The 23,785-nt window shown below is 41.6% G+C and overlaps 1 protein-coding gene across 1 annotated transcript in view; it reads left to right on the top strand.

The window, feature by feature from the left end:
* The window catches only part of LOC138851954 (cell adhesion molecule Dscam2-like), a gene marked incomplete at its 3' end in the record, with an annotated part of 34,776 nt that extends 11,373 nt beyond the window's left edge, over positions 1–23,403 (top strand). The window contains 7 exon segments of the mRNA XM_070081521.1: positions 5,552–5,686; positions 17,159–17,332; positions 18,241–18,382; positions 20,266–20,417; positions 20,713–21,154; positions 21,814–22,016; positions 23,289–23,403. Coding sequence (XP_069937622.1) covers positions 5,552–5,686; positions 17,159–17,332; positions 18,241–18,382; positions 20,266–20,417; positions 20,713–21,154; positions 21,814–22,016; positions 23,289–23,403 — 1,363 coding nt within the window.
* Between the last annotated feature and the right edge of the window lie 382 nt (positions 23,404–23,785).

Here is a 23,785-nt window from a genome sequence, read left to right on the forward strand (position 1 = left end):
ATCATCCCCTATACACTCAAGTGGATAAACACACACACACACACACACACACACACACACACACACACACACACACACACACACACACACGCGCGCGCGCGCGCACACACTTCACAGCGGCCAGTGAAAAGGCGGGGCCAGAAGCTGTGAATCGATCCTTGCAACCACAACTAGGTAAGTACAACTAGGTGAGTACACTCGCGAGATGACGACATACTGAGAACTGATCGAGTGGCCATTGACATACCGTTCGAGAGGCGGCAATGATATAAGTTTTTACACAGTGATGAGTCATAGGGATGTTAGGAAATATTTCCTATCCCTAAGAGTAGTCAGCAAGTAGAACGACCTGGACATCGATGCCGTAAGGGCAGGACCCATGCACAGCTGTAAGACTAGATATGACAGAACTGAGCGAAGCGTGCAGAGGGATCCCAACAGCAGACAGCTGACAAGTGATTCTTAAAACCGAGACTCGACCCCAGCAAGCTGTTGTAGGTGACAAATACGCGAGTACACTGACCAGAGCAACATTGTTCCTCAGTAACACTGCCTCAGTAACACTGTGCCTCAACAGTACTGTGACTCAGCAACACTGACTCAGCAACACTGCCTCAGCAACACTGTGCCTCATCAACACTACCTCAGCAACACTGTGCCTCAGCAACACTCTGGGTCAGAGCACCACTGCTACTGTCACCAACAGAGTACTCGCCATCCCCAGAGTTAACACAAATCTGAGATGTAATGCTCAGGATCGCTGAGAGAGCGATATTAATTACCTTTTGAGATAAGTGGACGGGGTCGAGTTTAATTGTTCCTGGTCGAGTAACAACAAAGTGACGCCAGAACAAATGAATAGAAATATATTGAGCGGAAACACTAGAAATATTATTTAAAAAGAAAACCCGAACATAGACGGACCAGGACTGTGGATGCCGGGTGTTTCTATTGTTTTCTTTAGCCAAATTGGATTCATCAGCAATGTGCTGTTACCCTTATAGTTTATGATAGTTGCACAGTGGGAATGAAGGTTAACTATGTTTCCCGTCACATTCCATAAAGTAGGATGGGGCTCATACGAGGTGTTATAATCTGTCAGCCTGAGCTGGGAGACTCCAGTAGGTCAATGAGGATATCGTCAATATATTCCATTAAAGATTCATCAACTACGGCGGCTTCAAAGGTTGCCTTCCAGCAGAGCTGCAGTTACTGTTAACTTGGTAATTACAGTCTTTCAGGACAACCTATTTCAAACACAGGAGAAATTACTTTTTTTATATTTTCTTTGTCTCACAGCGAGATATCAGAAGTTATATAGAGAAGAGGAAGAGAGGGGAGGGACAGGGATACGGAGATACCTACATACATTTATATATATATATATATATATATATATATATATATATATATATATATATATAATGTATGTAGGTATCTCCGAGAAGTAAATGCGAGGGTCTTGGCAAGAGGCGTGGAGTTAAAAGATAAAGAATCACACACAAAGTGGGAGTTGTCACAGCTGCTCTTTGCTGATGACACTGTGCTCTTGGGAGATTCTGAAGAGAAGTTGCAGAGATTGGTTGATGAATTTGGTAGGGTGTGCAAAAGAAGAAAATTAAAGGTGAATACAGGAAAGAGTAAGGTTATGAGGATAACAAAAAGATTAGGTGATGAAAGATTGAATATCAGATTGGAGGGAGAGAGTATGGAGGAGGTGAACGTATTCAGATATTTGGGAGTGGACGTGTCAGCGGATGGGTCTATGAAAGATGAGGTGAATCATAGAATTGATGAGGGAAAAAGAGTGAGTGGTGCACTTAGGAGTCTGTGGAGACAAAGAACTTTGTCCTTGGAGGCAAAGAGGGGAATGTATGAGAGTATAGTTTTACCAACGCTCTTATATGGGTGTGAAGCGTGGGTGATGAATGTTGCAGCGAGGAGAAGGCTGGAGGCAGTGGAGACGTCGTGTCTGAGGGCAATGTGTGGTGTGAATATAATGCAGAGAATTCGTAGTTTGGAAGTATATATATATATATATATATATATATATATATATATATATATATAATTATAACAATTCAGATTTATTATATGGCCTGGCGACAACTAGCCCAAACATTCTGAAGCAAACTCATTTCACTTCTACTGAGCATCACCCACTGAATGTAGGCTGGCCTACGTTAGGCGGGTTAAGCTGCACTACTGAACATTAATTTATCACAAAGGCCAGATCGTAAGGCGAGTGTATACAAATTACACCATATTATCTCGCCTTGATTACAAAGCATGACAGTGCACATGCACAAGCATGATACCGTCGTATCAATGCTCACATATATAAGATGAGCACATAAATACTGTACATATATTTACATATATAAATATCCACACATTCATAACACACACATGTTTATTAACTATGTGGGAACAGATAGTTCTTATCTGTACACATGTGGAAAGTGTCGATTTTCTGTTAACATTAACACGTGTAATATAATACATTGAAAGAGACAATGTATATGACAATTGCACATGTATATGCACATACACAAACATGCAGAAACACGTGTATTTGAACGCGCGCGCGCGCGCATATCGAGCTGGGAGAGGAATTGCTTTCTCGTTGTTGGCAAAGGATCGATCCTCTCAAGTTCCTGTGTCGATTGACCCATACAAGTTTAGCACTTCATACAGATACATAATCTTAATCAGAATTTACTAGAATATATAATAGGCAAGGTTAGAAAGGCGGTAAGGGAAATAAAATTTGAATGGAATATCTTAGGTGTCACTGAATCCAATTTTAGAGAATTTAAGGGAAGAGTATTCTGGATAAGAGCGAGATGAAACCTAGAAGAGACCTGCGTGAAGTGGCTGAAAAGATGAGGAAAATCATTGTTGAAATGATGAAAGAATATAGAACAATAGAAAATAAGATCATAATTAAGGCTGTGGGGATTATATCAGCTTAAATAATGGCAAAAGTAAAAAAAAAAAAAAAACTGGGAAAGCCATTATAACTGGTAACGAGGAACCTAAGCATGGCCAATACTGAGAGAGAAGAAACTGCACTACAAAGATGAAGCAGAAAAGGTGATGCCTGAGCTCAAGATCAATGGAACAATACAGGGAATGAAGTTTAGGCAGCTGGATAGGTATGTGGACTCTCACCGAGGATGATCTCATTTTAATGTACCCAAAACCTGACGAATTTTCAGGCAGGAATATTCATGAATGTAATGTACACATCACAGGTAAAATCACAAAAAACAGTCATTGCATGAAAGAATTATGGAAAAGTTTTTAGATCTCATTGCAGATACAGAAACCAAATTAACTAACATAATTATGGATAGTCTTTCCCAGGAGTTTCTGTAAAGAGAGAGTAAAGGACGAATATCACTAGAAATTTAATGGAATTTGAAGTGTCAGTTTCTGATTGTGGAAGGTTACAGGTGTCTTCATGAGCGTCACTTAAAATATCACCAAAAAACATCAATATGACAAACACAACAACAACAGTGAATATGATAAAGAAAAATTTCAAATGCTGCAAATCGAGCCAGAGAACTGGAACACAAAATGACCAGATATATGGTGACGCAAGTTTCGACATTATAATGCAGAATTTCTAACCAGCATGTTAAAAAAAGCTAGATTAAGAGAAAGTGATGATCCAGCCAGACTATACCTTGTTCTCACCTACAACAAGACAGTTTAAACCAGAATGTCCCTGGGGGTCAGCGATCACCTGTGTTGACATTCTTCTGAGCAGAGGAAACTGATGAATAGGAAAGGTGACCGAAGGAATAAGCCATTTTCTGTCACACGTACAATTGGGTGTTTAGTTCCAGGAACAATCCGTCTAAGAAATTGTTAAATATATAATAGGAATACATAGGAGAAGATGGAGAACTTTTGTTTCCGTTATCATTGTAAGGAGGGAAAATTCAGGAGCACAGACGCATGGAAAAAATAAAGATGGGACCCAACATCAGTGAAGAAAGTATCCGAAATAGTGTTCAGGCCACTCAGAGGTCTTTTAAATGTCACTAATGATGGATGAAGCATCAGAATATATCAAAAGCGATCATTTATATTCAACAAAGATGGCATGCAGTCCTAAATCTTAGATCAGTGTACCTAATGAGTGTAACGTGCAAATCGCTTTAAAAAACTGCGAGTTTAAGACCTTTTAATCATCTAAAATTGATTAAATTCTCCCAAAATACCAGCATTGATATAGAAAGTTTGTGCATTAAAAATATTGACATACATGAACAATAGTAAACAATGGTTCACTATAATGATGCATCAAGAGAGAAGAGTGTAACTAGTGGTGGTCCTATAAGGATTAACGTTAGATCACATATATCTCTTAGTGTATGTTGTATCAATAACATGATTTTAGGAACTGACTCACGCATTCTTCTCTGGAAATGCTGCTGGAATGAGTGGAAAATATACCAAACGAAATGAAAGAAGAGTACAGGAAGTCATTAACAGTCTTCAAGAATGGTCGAATATATGGTTAGTGAAGTCAACATAGCAAAAAAAAAAATTATGAAGTTGCGAGATGGGGAAAGGAAGCTGGAGACAGAATACCTTCTGTGGAAAAAAAAGAACCGCAGACTTAAGTCCAGAACATCATCATCAGCAGCAACAACAACAACAACAGCAACAACAATAGCAACAACAACAAAACAACAGCGACGACGACGTTCACGGGCCGTGAGAAAGCGTGTTCAAAATACTTCACCTCGTACGTGCGACTAACTCTCCAAGTGTGAAGCATCTGTTAGTTAAACTCCAAGTGAAACTGAACCCAGATGAGTTCGTTGTGCAATTTCGTGTCTGCGCTGACACTGAGTCTCATGGCTCACAGTGAGTCACCAGACGGAAGAAAAAAAAAGGCGATATGATAATGGTATACAAAATAAGCAGTGAAATTAATATACTAGATAAAAATAGGCCATTTACTACAGACCTGATTGGAAATTAAACCACCCAAATTTACCACAAGGCTATCAGAAAACACTTGTTCAACCTAAGAGTCGAATATTCTGAACAATGATGCAGTGGATACTTGTTCACTAATTAACAGGACTGTTTCACCTTATTTGGTTGAAAGTTAATTAAAAGCTTGACCTCAACTCTCTTTTTTTCTGCAAACTTAAACCTTTAATTGCAGATCTGTAATTACAAGCACACAATGCACACACAAACACACACACAAATATAAACACAAAACTAGGAGAAAGTACGTACACCAGGTCGCATACAACGACCACCACCACTGTATCTGACATATATCACATGTCAGATACAATGGTGAGACACATGTGCAACACCTAGGGATTCTTACTGACTGAAACGTTTCGCCTACGCAGCTGGCTTCACCACTCGAATATATAGGTGAAACGTTCCGCCAGTGAAGATGCCTAAGTGTTGCACACATCATGTGCTCATCACACACACCAGTGTACGTGGCGACACTCGCCCTCTGCAGCTACGGACCATTACTGACGGTGTTGTCATTGCCCTGCAGTGCCGCCGACGTGGGTGCTGGAGCCCGGTGACACCCGGGTGAGTCGTGGTCACGCCCTGGTAGTGGACTGTGTGGCTCGTGGTCACCCGGACCCCACCGTCACATGGAAGAAGAAAGTAGCTGGGAATATGCAAGGTAAGTCCTCGCATGTCACTGTCTGGCCAGTGTCGCTGATGGGCAGTGGGCAACACGCGGCCATTGCACGTTGTATCAACTTACAGAGTTGCCTCAACTTGTGGAGCTTCCTTAACTTATTGATCTTCATTAAATTACTAAGCTTGCTAAGCCGACCAGGCTTACCAAGCTCTCTAAACTTACCAAGTTCTCTAAACTTACCAAGTTCTCTAAACTTACCAAGTTCTCTAAACTTACCAAGCTCTCTAAACTTACCAAGCTCCCTGGTCTTATCAAGCTCCCTGATCTTATCAAGCTCCCTGATCTTACCAAGCTCCTTTAGCTTCCTAAACTCGTGGTGCGAAAATGTGCTGTCTACACCATCTCTCCCTATTTGCCTTACTAAATCCTCTGATTATTTTGTTTCTGTCTTATTCCCAATATGCAAATGAGCAGCTCTGAGCTACAGATCTCTATCTTTGACGTGTCTATTATCTTAGCTAATGAAGAAGATAATCAGGAGAATGGTGGAGCACCGGGAGGACAGTGTCTTCACACAGACACAACTTACTGTTTATGGCATTTTTTGAGAAGACGTTTCGCCCGTCAGGAACTTTATCAGTTCTTAAGTGAAAATTAATGCAGTCTTTCCACCCGGATATCAAATCCTCAGGAAAGATAGAGGGAGCAGAGGGGAAGGAGGAGTTGCACTGTTCATTAAAAACTGGTGGGGATTTGAGGAAATGGTAGGATTTGATAGAATGGGCAAAAGGGACTACATAGTAGGATCAGGCCTCTGATTTTATCAGTTTTCATTATGAAAACGGATAGTTCCTGGTGGGCGAAACGTCTTCTCAATAAAATGACATAAATAACATTGTGTTTCATTTAACAAACTTGTCGGTATTGTAGGAATTTGTTAAATTTTGTTAAAATATTCTATAGAGACAGTGTTCTAACCCTCTCCCCTTGTCTTGTGATGGCTTCGTGGCCCAGGTGTCAGTGTGGCCATCATCCCCCTTAGGGCGAAATTGGGGCTCGGGGGGGGGATGGGGTAACAGCTGTTTCCCACCATACTATGTCCCATGTTTACACTTATCTAGCATTCTGTCCTTGTATTAGAAAAATGAGATGTTTGTCACCCAGGCCTCAGAACTGTTGAGAATTTTGCGAATACATTCTAATATGACAACCTCTTATCATTTAGCACTACATAAGTAAATGGGCGAACTGTACTGTTCTCTCCATGAATCCAAGACCACAAAAACCCTAAGGTACCTCTTTTCTTACCTTGCTCATTAAGTAGACTGAAATCCACAACCTTGTGCAAGACAGGTAAGGGCTTGATACGGTTGGTAAAGGGAAAGCGAGGTGAATAATCTCTTAGAGGTGGTCAAGTGTCAGTTTCCATGCACCATATATCTACCCTCACGTCAATCCAAGCGTCATCCGGCGAGCAGTTACGCTGGTACACTCAGCCTGGTAATGAACTAGGTGTCATCAAGAACACGAGAATGGTAAGTGCTGTGTCCAGTGTACTTTTGATAACCAACTGTGGAGGAAGTGGACGTTGATAGTTTGTGGGGAGGTTGGCAGACTTGGTGATTAAACTGGCTCTTATTAGCAGGATCAGTCGAGTAAACACACAGTATCCTCCACATGCATGTAACACCACTGATATACAATGATTTATTCATAAAAGACTCAGACTACTGCAGTTCTACGATAGAGTGAGAGATAATTAAAACATTTCAGAAAGCAAGAAGCTGAAGTTTGAAGTTGGGCCACGTCCCTAATTGATATCTTACGTTCCCTGAATGTAAGATTTTCACGAGAAGCTCAGATTTCTAGTAATATCTACACACACACACACACACACACACACACACACACACACACACGCGCGCGCGCGCATATAATATATATATATGTATATATTCTGTATGTATGTGAATTGAGAAAATAGAAACACAGTGCAGAAAGAGACTGAATATTTCGATCTCTGTCTGATATATGCTGAAGATTAAGGTGATTTCGACTTTGTTTTCGTATCTTCATACAGGAAAAGGGTCTTGACGCGCTCGCAAGACTTCTTAATATAGGTAGTCTTACATAACGTTATTTACTCGGGAGAAAGACACACTTGCATTCTTCAAGCTCCTTCTCGGTTCTGGAGTCGGTGTACATTTTTCGGATGTACATATGTATACACATTGTTTATTTAATACCAGTAGTTTGTTTAACAGCCAAAATTTTCTTCTCGAGTCTTTGAGGGACACTGGCTGCAACAGTTGTTTTTCTTGCATTGTTGTTAGAGGACGGAGCATCGAGCCTCCAACACTGAATAACCCATAAGGTTTTAGCGCCTCTCATAATAATAACAATAACCGAGGCTTCAGATTGCAGATAAAATCAATAGTCTCAAAATGTAATAACCATTTGTTATGCTTGTTGAATATGCTTGGTGCCGTGGGTATACCTGGGTAAGGCTGAGTATACCTTGGTAATTCTTGGGTATACCTGGGTAGTCAGGGTAGGGCATGGGTGAGGTGAAGGGAAGCGTAGGTGTCCGGTGTGTGAAAGCGAGCAGTGAGGCTGTATTGAGATGCAATGAAGAAAGAAGTGATATACTGAGGTGCAGTGAGAAAAGCAGTGAGGCTGGGGTGAGTTCCAGTGAAAATAGTGAATCTGGTGTGAGGTACAGTGAAGAGAGCAGTGAGGCATTGAGTATAAAATAAACAGCAACGAAATGTAAACAGAAAGTATCACTGTGGTACAAGACATTCGGGAACAGACAGACGCAGACATCTATCTCTGCATTGTTTTAAGTTCGGTAAACTCGCTTTCGAGTATTTGGAAAAATTTCTGCTGGTAGAATCTGGCGCCTCGACTCTTGCTCAATATAATACCAAATTCGCCCAGACTGCTGCCTAATAATCCATGGTCATTGCTGGCTCTCGTTTCCTTACATGAAAAACAGTGTACAAATCATCTCTCTAATCACAAGTTAGTGAGGTTTTGTTCGTTATTCTCATTGACGTTTTAGCACAGAGACAATTTTTTTTAATCAAACATTAGTGATGATGGTGTTTAACTAACGTGTTGAGCCTTCAAACACTGAAAGGAAATTCCACAGCATATATTTACTTTGTGTAATAAAAGTGATGGATGAAACAGGAGTTACTAATGACAAGAGTGGAAGCTGACTGCAAACACCAGGCAGTTGCAGTGTTCGCTTGATTAAAGGTAAATACTCTGTACAAGACATTAGTTATTCATTACGCGGATAAAGCCGAAACCTTTTTTGCATTTTCGAGTATTGCTACTTGTACTGTTGGGCAAGATGATGAGGCAGTCAAAGAAGTTTTCTGATGAATCATGTCAGTTCAGAGGCTGGAACCTACAGCTTGCCAGTCTTATGAATATCGAGCTAGTTGCACTGCTGCAACGATGTTGACAGGTCATTTTCAAACCGAACCCGTCTCACTACTATTGTATTACAAGCAACTGTTTCCTGCCACTGTCTATACTCGTTCTTAGTTTTCTCTGTATTAGGACTGAAGAAGGCACTAGCGGCGAAACGTTTCCTCTAATAAATGTCCTGAACTGTACTATGCCGCACTGGCTAGCTACTTAAGACCGGCTTGCCAGGAGTTGGAACACTCAGTCCAGCGAATTATTTACAATTGTGTCATTACGATATCGCTAGACCAACTTTGGCAGTGTTATGGGGATGGTGCCGCACTTTGGAGAATCTGGGATCTACAGGCAGGCAATGTTTTCTAAATTTGTTCGTTTTCTAGACACGTTAATTATTGGCAACGTTTCATCCCACTCAGTCGTCTTGATCAAGTCACGTTGATCGGTTGGTAGAGCAGTCAGCTCACACATTGAGTGTCTGGGGATCGATCCCCGGTACGGTTGGAAACCCTAGGCGTGTTTCCTTACCCCTCCTGCCTCTGTTCACCTAGCAACAAGTAGGTACCTGGGTGTCAGCCGACGGGGGGGTGGTAATATACCTTTGTTAGGGCTGGACTTTGAAATGAGCTGAGGTAGGATAACAGCTCTTACCTTGTAAAACTGATTAGTGCAAAAAAGAAAAGACGGTGAACAAGTAAATAAGCGGACTCTTGGAAATCAGTGTCACCTGACACATTGTCACTTGATCTTAACCTTCCCTTCCCTTCACCTCACCTCTCGCCCTTCATCACATCGTCTCTTCCCCTCCCTTCTACACCTCTCTTCCCATCCCCCCCTTCCTTCTTCACTCCCTCTCTCTTCTCCACAGATGAGGATACATTGGCCTCTTCTCAAGGGGGTAAATTAATTAACTCTTAACAAGGTCATAACTGGGCTTATCTAAGGTGGATTGTCCCACGGCTGCTGGCTTAGCTTAATCTCCTGGTTACACCGCTGCTTTACCAATACAAATTACAAAATGCTGACGCACACTAGGGCATCCAAAGCGCTGTATTAATCTCGAAAGCTTCTGTATTTCCAGTCTACATCATTTTAGGCTGATACAAGAGTCACGTGACTCTCCTACCAAACAACAGCTGTAAGGGATCCCCTTGTTAGAGCAAGACGACAGTGGATGTTTGTATGCAAATAATCAGTGATATTCGTGCACAGTTGAACGTTACCTGGTTACTCTCAGGCACCGCGTTGCCAGACGTGTCACGGCTTTCTAACTTTAGCTTACCTAACCTGACCTTATTACCTAATTAAAGTTTACTGTCTCTAAAAGTCATTTCCATCACTGCTTCATTGTACAAAATTCACCTGTACAGTATACAATGTAATATGTAGGCAAACTTAGGTCAAGTTGGCAGCGTAGAACTGTCATCCAACTTCGCAAAACTTTAATGAAGTTTCCTTAAATTCTCCATATATTATTTGGAGAATTTAAGGAAAGTTTTTGTAGGTTCTCTGTAAGACTTAATTAGGGTGTTTACCTGGAGAGGGTTTCGGGGGTCAACGCCCCCGCTGCTCGGTCTGAGACCAGAAATCATGGTGGATCAGGGTCTGATCAACCAGGCTGTTACTGCTGGCCGCACGCAAGCTGACGTACGAACCACAGCCCGGTTGGTCAGGTACTGACTTTAAGTGCCTCTCCAGTGTCTTCTTAAAGACAGCCAGGGGTCTTATGTATGCTACGAGGCAACTAAACAGTCTTGGGGCCCCGGACATTTATTGTGCTGTGTCTCGGTGTACTCGTGGCGCCCATGCTTTTCATCGGGGGAATGTTGCATCTCCTGCCGAGTCTTTTGCTTTCATAGAGAGTGATTTTCGTGTGCAGGTTTGGTGCTAATCCCTCCAGGACCTTCAAAGTGTATATTATCATGTATCTCTCTCGCCTGCATTCAAGGGAATACAGATAAAGGACCTTCAACTGTTCCCAGTAGTTTAAGTGCCTTATCGCACGTATGTGTGCCGTGAAAGCTCTTTGTACACTCTCAAGGTCTGCAATGTCGCCAGCCTAGAAGGGAGCCGTTAGTGTACAGCAGTATTTTAGCCTAGAGAGCACAAGCGATTTGAAGAGAATCATCATGGGCTTGGGGTCCCTAGTTTTGAAGGTTCTCATTATCCATCCTAGCATTTTCCTAGCGGATGAGGAAGATACATTGTTGTGGTCTTTGAAGGCAAGATCCTCTGACATTATCACTCTCAGGTCCTTCACATTACTTTTCCGCTCTATTCTATGGTTAGAATTTGTCGTATAGACTGACACATTTTTAATTTCTTCAAGTTTTCCATATCTAAGTAATTGAAATTTCTCCTCGTTGAACTTCATATTGTTTTGAGTGGCCCATTCGAAGATTTGATTGATGTCCGCTTGGAATCTCGCAGTGTCTTCGATGGAGGTCACTGCCATGGTGATCCGGGTGTCATCTGCAAAAGAAGACACGGAACCATGGCTTGTATCTCTGTCTGTCATAAATGAGGATGAGGAAAAGAATGGGAGCGAGTACTGTGCCTTGTGGAACAGTTTTTTACCGTGGCTGCCTGGGACTTTACTCTGTTTACTATTTTTTTTTTAGATTTTATTAAAAAGTACATCACAGCACATAAAAATAACAAAACAGGCCTTATCTGTCAACAAATGTAATAAGCTTTCCATATCAACAAATGTAATAAGCTTTCCATATCTGTTTACTATTACTCTTTGTGTTCTATTTGTCAGGAAGTTGTAGATCCATCTACCAACTTTTCCTGTTATTTCTTTATCCCGCATTTTGTGCACTACTACACCATGGTCACACTTGTTGAAAGCTTTTATAAAGTCTGTGTATACTACATCTGTATTTTGTTTATCCTCTACAGCATCCAGGACTTTGTCATAGTGGTCCAGTAGCTGGGACAGGCAGGAGCGACCTGCTCTGAACCCGTGTTGCCCTGGGTTGTGCAACTGATGGGTATCTAGGTGGTTGACAATCTTGCTTCTTAGAACCCTCTCAACGATTTATATGATATGGGATGTTAGTGCTATAGCTCTGTAGTTCTGTGCAATTGCTTTACTGCCACCTTTGTGGAGTGGGGCTATGTGTGGAGTCTGCAGGATTCTGTAGGACTTGATAATATTGTGTGAAGTACCTCTGCAGGACATGAAGATAAGTGAAGATAAGACTTTGTTCTGATTTTTAACCCCGGAGGGTTAGCCACCCAGGATAACCCAAGAAAGGCAGTAAGTCATCGAGGACTGTCTGCCTCATTTCAATTGGGGTCCTTAATCTCGTCCCCCGGGATGCGACCCACACCAGTCGACTGACACCCAGGTACCTACTTGCTTGCTAGGTGAACGAGATAACAGGTGTAAGGAACAAGCCCAAAATCTCCATTTCCGGGAATCGAACCACGGACACTCAGCGTGTGAAGCGATAGCGATACCTATCAGGCAACGGGCCACCCTGAACGCAGATCATCTCAGTGGAAGAGAGTGAGGAAGGTTCCCTGGGCCCCAGCAGACTACCCTTTCAGTGCGGAAGCTCCTTAATCCGAATTAGCTCTGCCATAAAAGAGCTCAGGAGCCGAGGGGGCTAAAAGGCAGACTAGTCTTAACTCATACTACCAGAGCGAGTAAGAATCATCCGCTCTGTAAACCCAGAAATCTCGGCCAACTGCAAGAGTAAGAGGTGAAGATTGTGCTTTATTCTGGAAAGCTTCGAGGTTAGTGAGTGTTGACTCTCGAATAAGTGTAGTGAGATGAAGAGGTGAAGGTAAGGTTGAAGAGTGGCGGAGCCTGGGTACTTGGCCGATTGATGCAGAGTTGGCCGTGCTGAGGGCGCGTCAGGTGTGCTGACGATGAGTTGGATAATGCTAAGGGAGCGTTAGTGGTGCTGACTGTGTTGGACAAAGCTGAGGAGCCCGTCAGGTGGTGCTGATAATGTGATGGACAACACTGAGTGTGAGACAGGTGTAAGGACACACACACTGAGGGGTCGGGGTTCAGCCCCCGACCCCTCAGTGTGTGAGGAGAGGCGGCTACCACAAAAAAAAAAAATTAAATGTACTCACTACATATACTCGCCGACAAGTACTTGACAAGTATTAATTGTTTAAGAATAACTTCTAGCTCCTGGGCCCTGCCCATTTACGATTATTCGATTGTGAGTACACGGAGCGGGTGCTGGAAGATTCAGTAGCAGACTCCTGTGGAACTGCACCTACACGCTGGTCTTCAGGTACTTTGTCTTTACGGAGTTCTGGTCGCCGCTAAGTCTACTAACTTTACTGAATTTTTGCACCTTCTACCTTATCATACATATTCCTGAAGCTGTGTGAAAGCTGCCACCACATCATCGTAGGCAAAAAAAAAAAAAAAAGATGAAAATCTACTTCCTGGAGACCAAACACTTCTTTGGGTCTCCATGGCTTCTCTGTCGGGTATATTGAGTCACGTCTCTCTTGTCCATGTTTGTCGCTTCGAACCTAAAGCGTTAACGCATAATTGTATATATATTTCGTGCCGAATAAGTAAAACTTGCAATTTTGGCTTGTATAGCAACGCTCTTCTTGCCGAATAGAGCAAGCGAAAAATTTTGTATGCAATAATTTCGAAAAATCATTCTGAATCTAACGGAAAATATTTCACTGTTTGTCTATTATTAAATTATTGTAAACTTACATAAAATATATTTAGTTGGATTAGGCTAAATTAAATTGCGCTTGTTGTAATAAGGTTAGATAAGTTTCCTAAGGTTCTTTTGGTACAAAATCATTAATTTTTATATAAACATAAATGAAAAAAAAATATCTTTAAATGTATAAGAGAAATTTTTTAGAAAGGACTTCATTTTAAACGAGTTCTTGCTACTGTGGTTAACTAGGTCTGCAACTGTGACCACACTGGAAGGTCACCTGTCTGGGTCATCCACAGTGGCCTCACTGGAAGGTAACTGATAAAAATCTTTTACCCTGCGTGATCATAAGCTCATCAGCCAAAGCTAAATGGTCCTGTTAATGGCTAGTGTAACAGGAAAATAATGCGGGTCCGTTGTGTGAGTCGGCTCCACAGGTTACCAATAACCTTAGACAAAGATGAAATAGACAAATCTTTATTTTAATGAATCTTGTAGTTATTATTATTGTAATCATGGGGGAGCGCTAAACCCGTAGGATTATACAGCGTATGTGGGGGTGGAAGGCATTTAGGCTTAATTCAGGGAACTAGAGCACAGATCCAATTCCTTAGATCAAGAGCCCCTCGCCAGCGTCGAGGAACCTCCCTTGAGGGGCTTGCAGGGAGTAATATACAAGATAATATGAAGATTTACATTCATACACGTCTAGGTATATTTTATAGTACCAGGCTGGCTCAAAAGCCGGAATAAATAGCAAGAGACATTCATAATGACTGAATCAGAAGCCCGACTATCAAAGGCTTAAGGCGTACAGAGAATAGTCTGACGAAGACCTACCTTAACAACACTTTAGCTTATTAGGAGCAAAGAGGATATCATCACCTTCATATGAAAGTTGCATGGAGTTCGAAAATCAGTATGACAAGACACCTACTTCTAACGACACCTCGGCTCAGGAATTGACTTGCAAAGGATATCAGCACCTCCACACGAAGATCAACATTGGGAGAAGTCTAACAATGTGGAATACGAAGATCAGAATCTGCAAGGAAACCATATTCCATTGACACCTCGACGTCAAGAACAGATATCAAAACTTCCATATTCAAGTTCCATAGCCGGAACACAGCCAAGACCGTCCTAGAGCGGGCGTGTGCGCAAGTTAGTCGATATGGTAAGAGAGATCAAAGAACTTCAACCCCCAAACTCTTCTCTCGTGACCTACTGACTTAGCTACGACTTACCCACTGGCTCAGCACTATCTTCCACAAGTCCTTTCTAAAATTTTCTCTTCTAATTTAAAGATTTTTTTTTATTTTTATTAATGTAAAAATTAATTAATTTGTACTAAAAGAACTTTAGAAAACTTACCTAACCTTATTATAACAAGCGCAATTTAATTTAGCCTAATCCAACTAAATATATTTTAGATAAGTTTACAATAATTTAACAATAAACAAACACAATGAAATATATTTTTTTTTCATTAGGTTCAGATTAATTTTTGCGAAATTATTGCATACACAAATTTTCGCTTGCCTTATTCGGCAAGAAGAGTGTTGCTATTTAAGCCAAAATCGCAAGTTTTACCTTTTCGGCAACACGCACGCACGCACACGCACGCACACGCACGCACACGCACACACGGACACACACGCACACACACGCACACACACGCACACACACGCACACACACGCACACACACGCACACACACGCACACGCACGCACACGCACACACACGCACGAGCACACGCACATACGCGCATGCACGCGCGTACACACACACATTTACTAAGTACACAATTCTAGCACTAATTCTGTGCTACACAGAAGTGAAAAAATTATTTACATGGCACAGTATTATATATCTCTACGGATGCACCTAAGTCACTCACTGTGGCCTCACTGGAAGAGTCTACAAAGGTAACCTGACTGGAAGATCCGCCTCTCTGAGCTCAAATGCACCAATATTACGCTTCTTCAGAACTTAAATTAATTGGAGGAAAAAATTGATCTTCCTATATATCTTGAGAAAAATCGGAGAGAAGAAAATGAAAGTGATCAGATATGAGAGCTGATCGTCTCCAGGCTGGGAAATGATAGCGAGAGACAATATCTGATACACACTGATGCCAGACACACGCCTCGCCTCCAGCCACGTAATATTTTCCAAACATATTGAACCAGGTACCAGATGTAACGAAATTTAACTCGCATTCATAAAAAAAATAAAGATAAATTCAAGAGTAGATGCAAGTTATAAAGAGAAGTTTATAATTTCCAAAGGTGCTGGAAGAGGACATTTGTTCATCGCATGCATGACAGGAAACGCTTCGCCACTCGTGGCTTCATCAGTTCTTCATGGTGAAACATTTCCTTCAGTAAACATCCTAAACAGTACATAGGTATTCGTCTTCCACAAATTTGTCGTATCACTTTGTCATTTACAATACTAATAACGTTGTATCTTTTATGCCATTGTTTTTCCTGTTCTTCTCTGGATCAGACCTGATAACCTTCCATTCGCCAGCCGTTGTATAATTTGCAATTCAACGCAGCTCGCGTGCAGTAAAGAGGGAAAGCTTCCATTTTACATTCGTTTCGTGTTTCTCGCGTCAGAATTATATACAATTTATTGTAATGCGCAGCTGACCGAGGAGAAGCTCATCTGAGAGTAACAGGGACACAACGCAATCCTAAAAAAGAAAGATGGAGAGCTTTATTAGGTCAAGACTTAAAAATCTTTGGAGCTTGATGAGGATTTGGTAAAGCTCTTTGGAGCTTGCCCCTCAAGGAAGGTTCCTTGATGCTGGTGAGGGGCTCTTGATTAGGGAAGTGGATCTGTGATGAGTTAAACCTGAATACCTTCCATTCCCCCAAGCACTGTAATCCTAAGCTCTTTGGAGCTTGATCAGGACTTGGTAAAGCTCTACGCAGAGAGAAACGTAGTTCCAAAAATAGCATGTTTTGCAAAATCTTCTTTATTAGTGTCACAGTACTAGATTTAGATCCTGCGGTTGATGGAATATGAACTTCGATAACCTAAAGAAAAGTCGTTGCCAGAGTGCATGTCATAAGATTACCTGGATCGTGACCCGTTATTAAAGCTTCAAGAGTTGTGTATTCCTCAGAAAATATTAAGTGATGGGACCTGGAGTTAAATGTTTTGTTTTATAAAACTAATTTAAAAATCGATCAATCTTATAATGTTAATTATCAGACGGATGGAAAGGTAGGGCTGAGAGACAGAGCTGTAAGAGAAAATAATGACTGATGAGAGATTATAGCGAGTGACAGTGATATAACAGAAAAGAATAGAGAGGCAACAGATAGTGGTAAGAGGCAACTGTTAAGTTGGTCGTGTATTTCTCTGGTTACTGGTAGAAGTAGTGAGTGTGAGAACCTTACAGGTGCTGGGCCGGAGGTATACAGAAGTGTGGAACTGGTGACACCTCGTGCCGTCCATTTGTCTAACGGGTCCCTGTACATCGCCCGGGCTGAGCCTGACCACGCTGGCATCTACGTCTGTCGTGCTGAGAACTCCGTCACTCACCTCACCTCAACCATCAACGTTGCAGTTAACTGTAAGTACCACTATACCTGCTGCTTCCCTGACGACCGTTGGGGCAGCCTAGTGTATCACTGGAGTTTACACGGGATTGAGCCCACTTGACGCTGCCTTTACACAATTTGTTTAGCTCGCAAAAAAAAAAAAACAGTTAATTAAGTAATTTTGTGAAAGGGTAAAAGATCGAAAATACTTCCTGGGATTTTTGCCCTTGGTTTTATTGCAGGTTTTTGAGTGTAACATTAAGAAAGGGTAAAGTGAAAGAAAATAAAAGAGCTAAAACGTGCATTATTCTAATATTACCTGTGTTTCTAAGTATTTACACACTAATTTACACTTGTTTCTAGTGTTACAAGAGTCTATATCTCCACATGGTTTACACTCACGTCTAGTGTCCTTCATCAATACTTGCAAGCTTGTTAATAGTCCGATCAAATGCTTGAAACTACGGACTTGAAACATGCAGGTCGGAGAAAATTTTGTCGGATGTCCTTAAAATTTTTCTTTATATTTAATGATTTTGTTAAATTTGTTTCAGTAGTCCCTTCATGCACCTTACACACTACTTATCATTAAAGCAGGCTACTGTACACCCTGTCCTTAAGGAATATGTGCATATTTTCCTCGTCAAGACAGCACACTACACATCCAGTTCCTAAGGAGTCATTCTGAGTCCTCTATTAATACTGTCTGCTCAGATTATGGAGCAGAACTTTTCCAGAAGCTCCAAACCACGTCTTCCAGGGAGATGGAAGACGTGGTATTTACTTTATTATTTTCCTTGGTTCAGATCTGATTAACCCCCGTTTCTTAGACAATGTATAACTGCTACAGGTTTAGCGCTCCCCGGTAAAAATAATAAAGTTGTCCGAGACTGTCATTCGTGTGAGGAGATAAGTAATGTGTTGTTTTGTGTGTTGACAGCTGCACCGTACTTCAGCGGTGGTGTGAGCTCTGTGGATGTGAGAGCCGGCGAGTCTGTCACTCTTGAGTGTCGAGTGAGGGGCGACCCACCTCTCACTGTCACCTGGGCACTCAGAGGCGCCTCCCTCCACCACTCCCCCAGGTAAGTCCCCTCCTTCACTCCTCCAGGTGACTCCTTCCCTCCACCACTCCCCCAGGTGAGGCCACGCTTCGCCACTCCCTAAGTGAGTACTAACTCCTCCACTTCTCCAGGTAACTCTCTCCACTACTATCTTAGGGAAGTCATTGACCAGCACTTCTTTCGTGTGTGTTTATCTCCACCACTCCAGCACGTTTTCCACCAAGCCTCACCACCTACTTGACAAACTCTTTTGAAATTCAGCTTACCCCACACTAATTCTGGGAGGTACACTTGCACCCTTTTTGTTCCTCCATCCCCGCCACGCTGTAATTGTGTTGTGTATGTGATGTGCGTGTGTTCTTTTGTGTTGCTATGTGTGTGTGTGTTTGTTTATATATATATATATATATATATATATATATATATATATATATATATATATATATATATATATATATATATATATATATATATGTCGTGCCGAATATGTAAAACTGGTCAATTAGCAAGAACTCATTTAAAATTATGTCCTTTCTAAAATTTTCTCTTATACGTTTAAAGATATTTTTTTTCATTAATGTTAATGTAAAAATTTAAAATTTTGCTACAAAAGAATCTTAAAAAACTTACCTAACCTTAGTATAACAAAAACAATTTATTTTAGCCTAACCCAACAAAATATATTTTAGATTTGTTTACAATAATTTAATACTAAACAAACACAGTGAAATATATTTTTTTCGTTAGGTTCAGAATGATTTTGGCGAAATTATTGCATACACAAATTTTCGCCTGCCCTATATGGCAAGATGAGCATTGCTATTTAAGCCAAGATCGCAAGTTCTGCCTATTCGGCACGACATATATATATATATATATATATATATATATATATATATATATATATATATATATATATATATATAAATATATATAAATGTATATAAATGTGTGTGTCTGTGTTACCATTTCAGTTTTTTGAGTTGTTGCCACTTCAGAACAGAAACGCAACCCATGGAGAATGCATATATTATTGAAACTCATTGTTTTTCTTTCTGTGTCAGCGAACATTAAGTACAAGAACGGTGTTTACATAGTGGTATTTCTTATGCGTGTGTGTGTGTGCGTGTGTGTGTGTGTGTGTGTGTGTGTGTGTGTGTGTGTGTGTGTGTGTGTGTGTGTGTGTGTGTGTGTGTGTGTTAACTAACACTAGGAAGACATACAGGTCTACATTTAGCGTACAGTAAACTTGTGTGTAAACCATAATGCCAACACGTTCAAGAGTTATCGTAATTTACTGATTAACATTCGTTTTCCACGAACTACGCCTCTTTGTTTTAAACTCCCTGTATATAATGGCTGGTTTAACAAGACAGTCTTTATACACAACATTCATAACCTATATCTTAGCCTTGGTTTTGTGTTGACGCTTGCCTTGTGCAGTATGTTGCCAAATGTTTCAATCATGAGAACTCGCGTGACCTAACCTGACCTTAGTGTTCTCCTTACTGCTTCCCCTGACTTGTCTTCTGGGTCCTTACGTTTTCATTTGACCTGGCTTTTTTTTGGGAAAGGGGGGGCTTTCTCGCAATTTTCTCTGGTTTGATAATGGTTTAGTCCTGACCAAAACCGTCTATGATTTCCTTCTCTACAACTTATGAATTGTTACAGCCACGTTATCGTAATTTTCATTCTTCACAGGCTTAATAAGAACTAAATGCATGTACTCTAGCTACAAACATGACATACTGTATGCAGTACCGTATATCTTGCAACAGGTGCATGATTCGGCACGGGCTAGCCAGCAGCTGTGGTGGTCTTCAACGAACCATCAATCAACCGAAGTAACTTTTCACAAGTTAATAGGATACATGCCATGACTTAATGGGCACCGCTCTTCCCAGGTACTCGGAGAGTGTATCGGTAGAGCCAGGAGCGGAGACAGTAGCTAAGCTGGAGGTGAGCTCTGCCATGCAGACGGATGCTGGGATCTACACCTGCACAGCCCACAACACCTATGGCAGGAACTCTCAGATGGTCAAGCTCAGTGTTCACGGTGAGTCCGCCAGGTTTACCCCAGCAAGAATGCTCCTGTTTTCTTTCAGCCTAACTTCTCTCATATATATCTGAATGTATTGTTTGAAGCAACCGCCATGGAAGTGTAAGTGCGTGTGTGTGTTATTTCACTTTTAAATTATGGTTTTTCCCATGTTTTCATATTTAGAATACCATCAGCAGCAGTGAATCGTCTGTAACAAGTGACTAAATACCCCAGTGGAAGGTAAGATTATTTAGCTGGTAAGGTACATAGTTTGATACCACGAGTCTCACTGTGATGTGTTGACCTGCAGAGCCACCCTCGGCCCCCCGCGGGTTGCGGGTAGTGGGTGAGGGCTCGCGAGCAGTGCGGGTGTCCTGGACAGCACCTGATCCCCCACCCGCATCCTACGTCCTTCAGTTCCGTCGCTCCTTAGAAGGGTGGGGTGAGGCCCGGGAGGTTACGGTGAGCGCTACAGGTGTCTCCGCTGGAGTAGAGGTGTCACCGCTGACGCCCGCCACGGACTACGTGGTACGGGTAGTAGCTGTCAATCACCTGGGCAGGTCGCCGCCTTCAGAAGACCTACGTCTCACCACCTCAGCGGAGAAGCCCGGGGCGCCACCCAGAGACCTGCGAGCTGAGGCGACGGGTGCCCGCGAGGTGCGGGTGTCGTGGCGACCGCCGCCACAAGACCGCATCCACGGCACCATCCTGGGTTACTACCTCGGCTACGCCGCTGTTATCCGACAAGCTGGGTGAGTCTTCTGGTGCAGCTGTCGCTTTACGAGGAAGCGCAAAATCCTCCCTCGAAGGAAATTCTTTTTTTTATAAAGTCTTAATAGTAACTGGCTCTTAATTTAAGAACCTGGAACTACTGTCCCCTTTTATTAAATCTGATTCCTTCCACTTACCTTACGGTTAACTGGAGGGAATATAATAATAGTGTATGTGAGGAATACTAATGTTTGTTAGTTTGTAGTGACTTCCTTATTTCAAGCCAAGCAGCTGAACCTCAAAGCTAATTCCCACGATCCTTTAAAAAATAAGTAATTAAAAATTAATTATAGAATTCTAATATTTAACGACGAATGCATATTAGGATGATTCTTGTTTGTAGAAAGGTAAACCGTAATTCACATTACTGATATTGTAGACTTGGATCTGTGGTCGGGGAACATGCAGGGAGAGACATGGACATAACTTTGCTTGTGGCACGGAGACACGCTGGGAGAGATGTTTATATGACTATGGGAATATGTTAGATGTGGATATAACCGTGCTTTGACACTGGGACATGCAGAGATGTGATCACAAATATGCTGCGACAGGGAGAGCATCCAAGAGACAGCACATTGAAAGGACTTCAATAATATCTTCATTACCTCTGTAACGATAGCAATGTTGTCCCTGACAGGTCTGCTGGAGCTCCCCAGTACAACTTCACGACAGTGGAGAGCTCGGAGGGGGTGAGGAACGGTCCTGAAGGTGAGGGTGTGTGGACGGTGAGTGTGGGAAGCCTGGAACCCCACACAGACTATCACTTGGTGGTGCAAGCCTTCAACACTGAGGGCGCCGGCCCTCTCAGCCCTCCAGCTGCCGTAACCACCAGGGAGGACGGTAAGTATATTTTGATTCTTTCGGTCATTTTGCATGATGCATTTGCCAGAATAATGTCGAAGCTTGCTTCACCACTTCAGTCACTTGAAACGCTGAGGTAGAAGTAAAGAGACAGGTGCAGGACAAGATTTTATTGCGACAGCTTTACACTCTACTTGTATGTAGAGCCTTATCAAAACGTTGTTTCAATAAAAGCTAGCATTGAAGCTGCCTTTGTATCCTGTGCAAGAAGTAATAATTCAAAATAATAAAGTCGAGCTGATTATTTAGGAGATGGTTTGGTTGCTCTTCCTCGAACCTTAAATGACTTACTGGTTTTATTTACGTTGGAAGTTACACATAGTCATAATTTAAGAAGTGAGGCATTGCTAATCTTTCCAGGAGATTAGATAACATATTATGAAAGAACAAAAAGGCGAAAGACCGTGACTAGAAAAATAAACAAATAACCCGCTTATGACGACGTGTCAAATAGTCCAAGTCAGACCGCTGCGTTGTCATAAGCTTCTCTGTCCTATATGTGGGTTATTTGTGTATAGCATTTTAATGCCCAAACCTTGGCATTATATAACGCTGAGTAACAATAATGCTGAGTTGATGGGAGAGTGATGGACCTCGTGTGTTGAAGAAGAGTTGCTGCGACTGTTGTTGTTGTCGAGCTGAATAGGTAGAACTTGCGATTTTGGCTTAAATAGCAACGCTCTTTTTGCCGAATAAGGCAAGCGAAAATTTGTGTATGCAATAATTTCGCAAAAATCATTCCGAACCTAACGAAAAAAATATAATTCATTATGTTTGTTTATTATTAAAATATTGTAAATTTATCTAAAATATATTTAGCTGGATTAGGCTAAATTAAATTGCGCTTGTTATAATAAAGTTAGGTAGTTTTCTAAGGTTCTTTTGGTACAAAATATTAATTTTTACATTAACATCAATTAAAAAAGAATATCTTTAAACTTATAAGAGAAATTTTTAAGAAAGGATTTAATTTTAAATGAATTCTTGCCAACTGACCAGTTTTACCTATTCGGCACGACATTGTCATAGGTTATACAACTATTAAGCGTCCAAGTGAACACGTTGCCAAGCATGTGAACCCGCAGTAAAAGTTTTTCTTCTAAATAGGATGTTCGTGGAATGTCCTTCGACACAATATATTCTGATAAAAAAATTACTATTTCGTTTGTGATGCTTTAACATCTTCGAGAAGTAGGTTACCACGGAATTTTGCGAGTGTTGTGCCTCTGACGTTCCTTCTCATCCCACCAGCGCCCGGGGGAGCGCCTCAGGATCTCCGATGTACAGGGTTCTCCTGGGACAGCGTCCAGATTACCTGGGCTCCACCTGAACCTCACCTGCACCACGGAACCCTTAGGGGATATAGGTAGGTGACTGTTGGACGCTCTTAGGGGATACAGGTAGGTGACTGCTGGACGCTCTCATTGGATACAAGTTTTTTACTTGTGTTGGACTTGCTTCTCAACACTGTTCGTGTGTTGCTTAGACTGTGTTGAGGAGTACATACGGAGTGAAACCCACCTCGGCTGAACTTTCTACATTAATGTCAAACCAAGAGACTCTGAGTATTGCCATCCCACATTAAACAAGATAAAACCTATTCCTCTTTCTCTGATTTGATTCCCACCGTCTGTTTCTAAACGTTCAAGTTTGTAGAACTTAAAAATAATGTTTTCATTATCTTAGGTTACAGAAATCCATAAAACTTTACGATTCGTCTGGCAGCGCGGCAGGTACGCATTTTCCAG

Source organism: Cherax quadricarinatus, unplaced genomic scaffold, assembly GCF_038502225.1.
Source record: "Cherax quadricarinatus isolate ZL_2023a unplaced genomic scaffold, ASM3850222v1 Contig2961, whole genome shotgun sequence".
Taxonomy (NCBI): Eukaryota; Metazoa; Arthropoda; class Malacostraca; order Decapoda; family Parastacidae; genus Cherax; species Cherax quadricarinatus.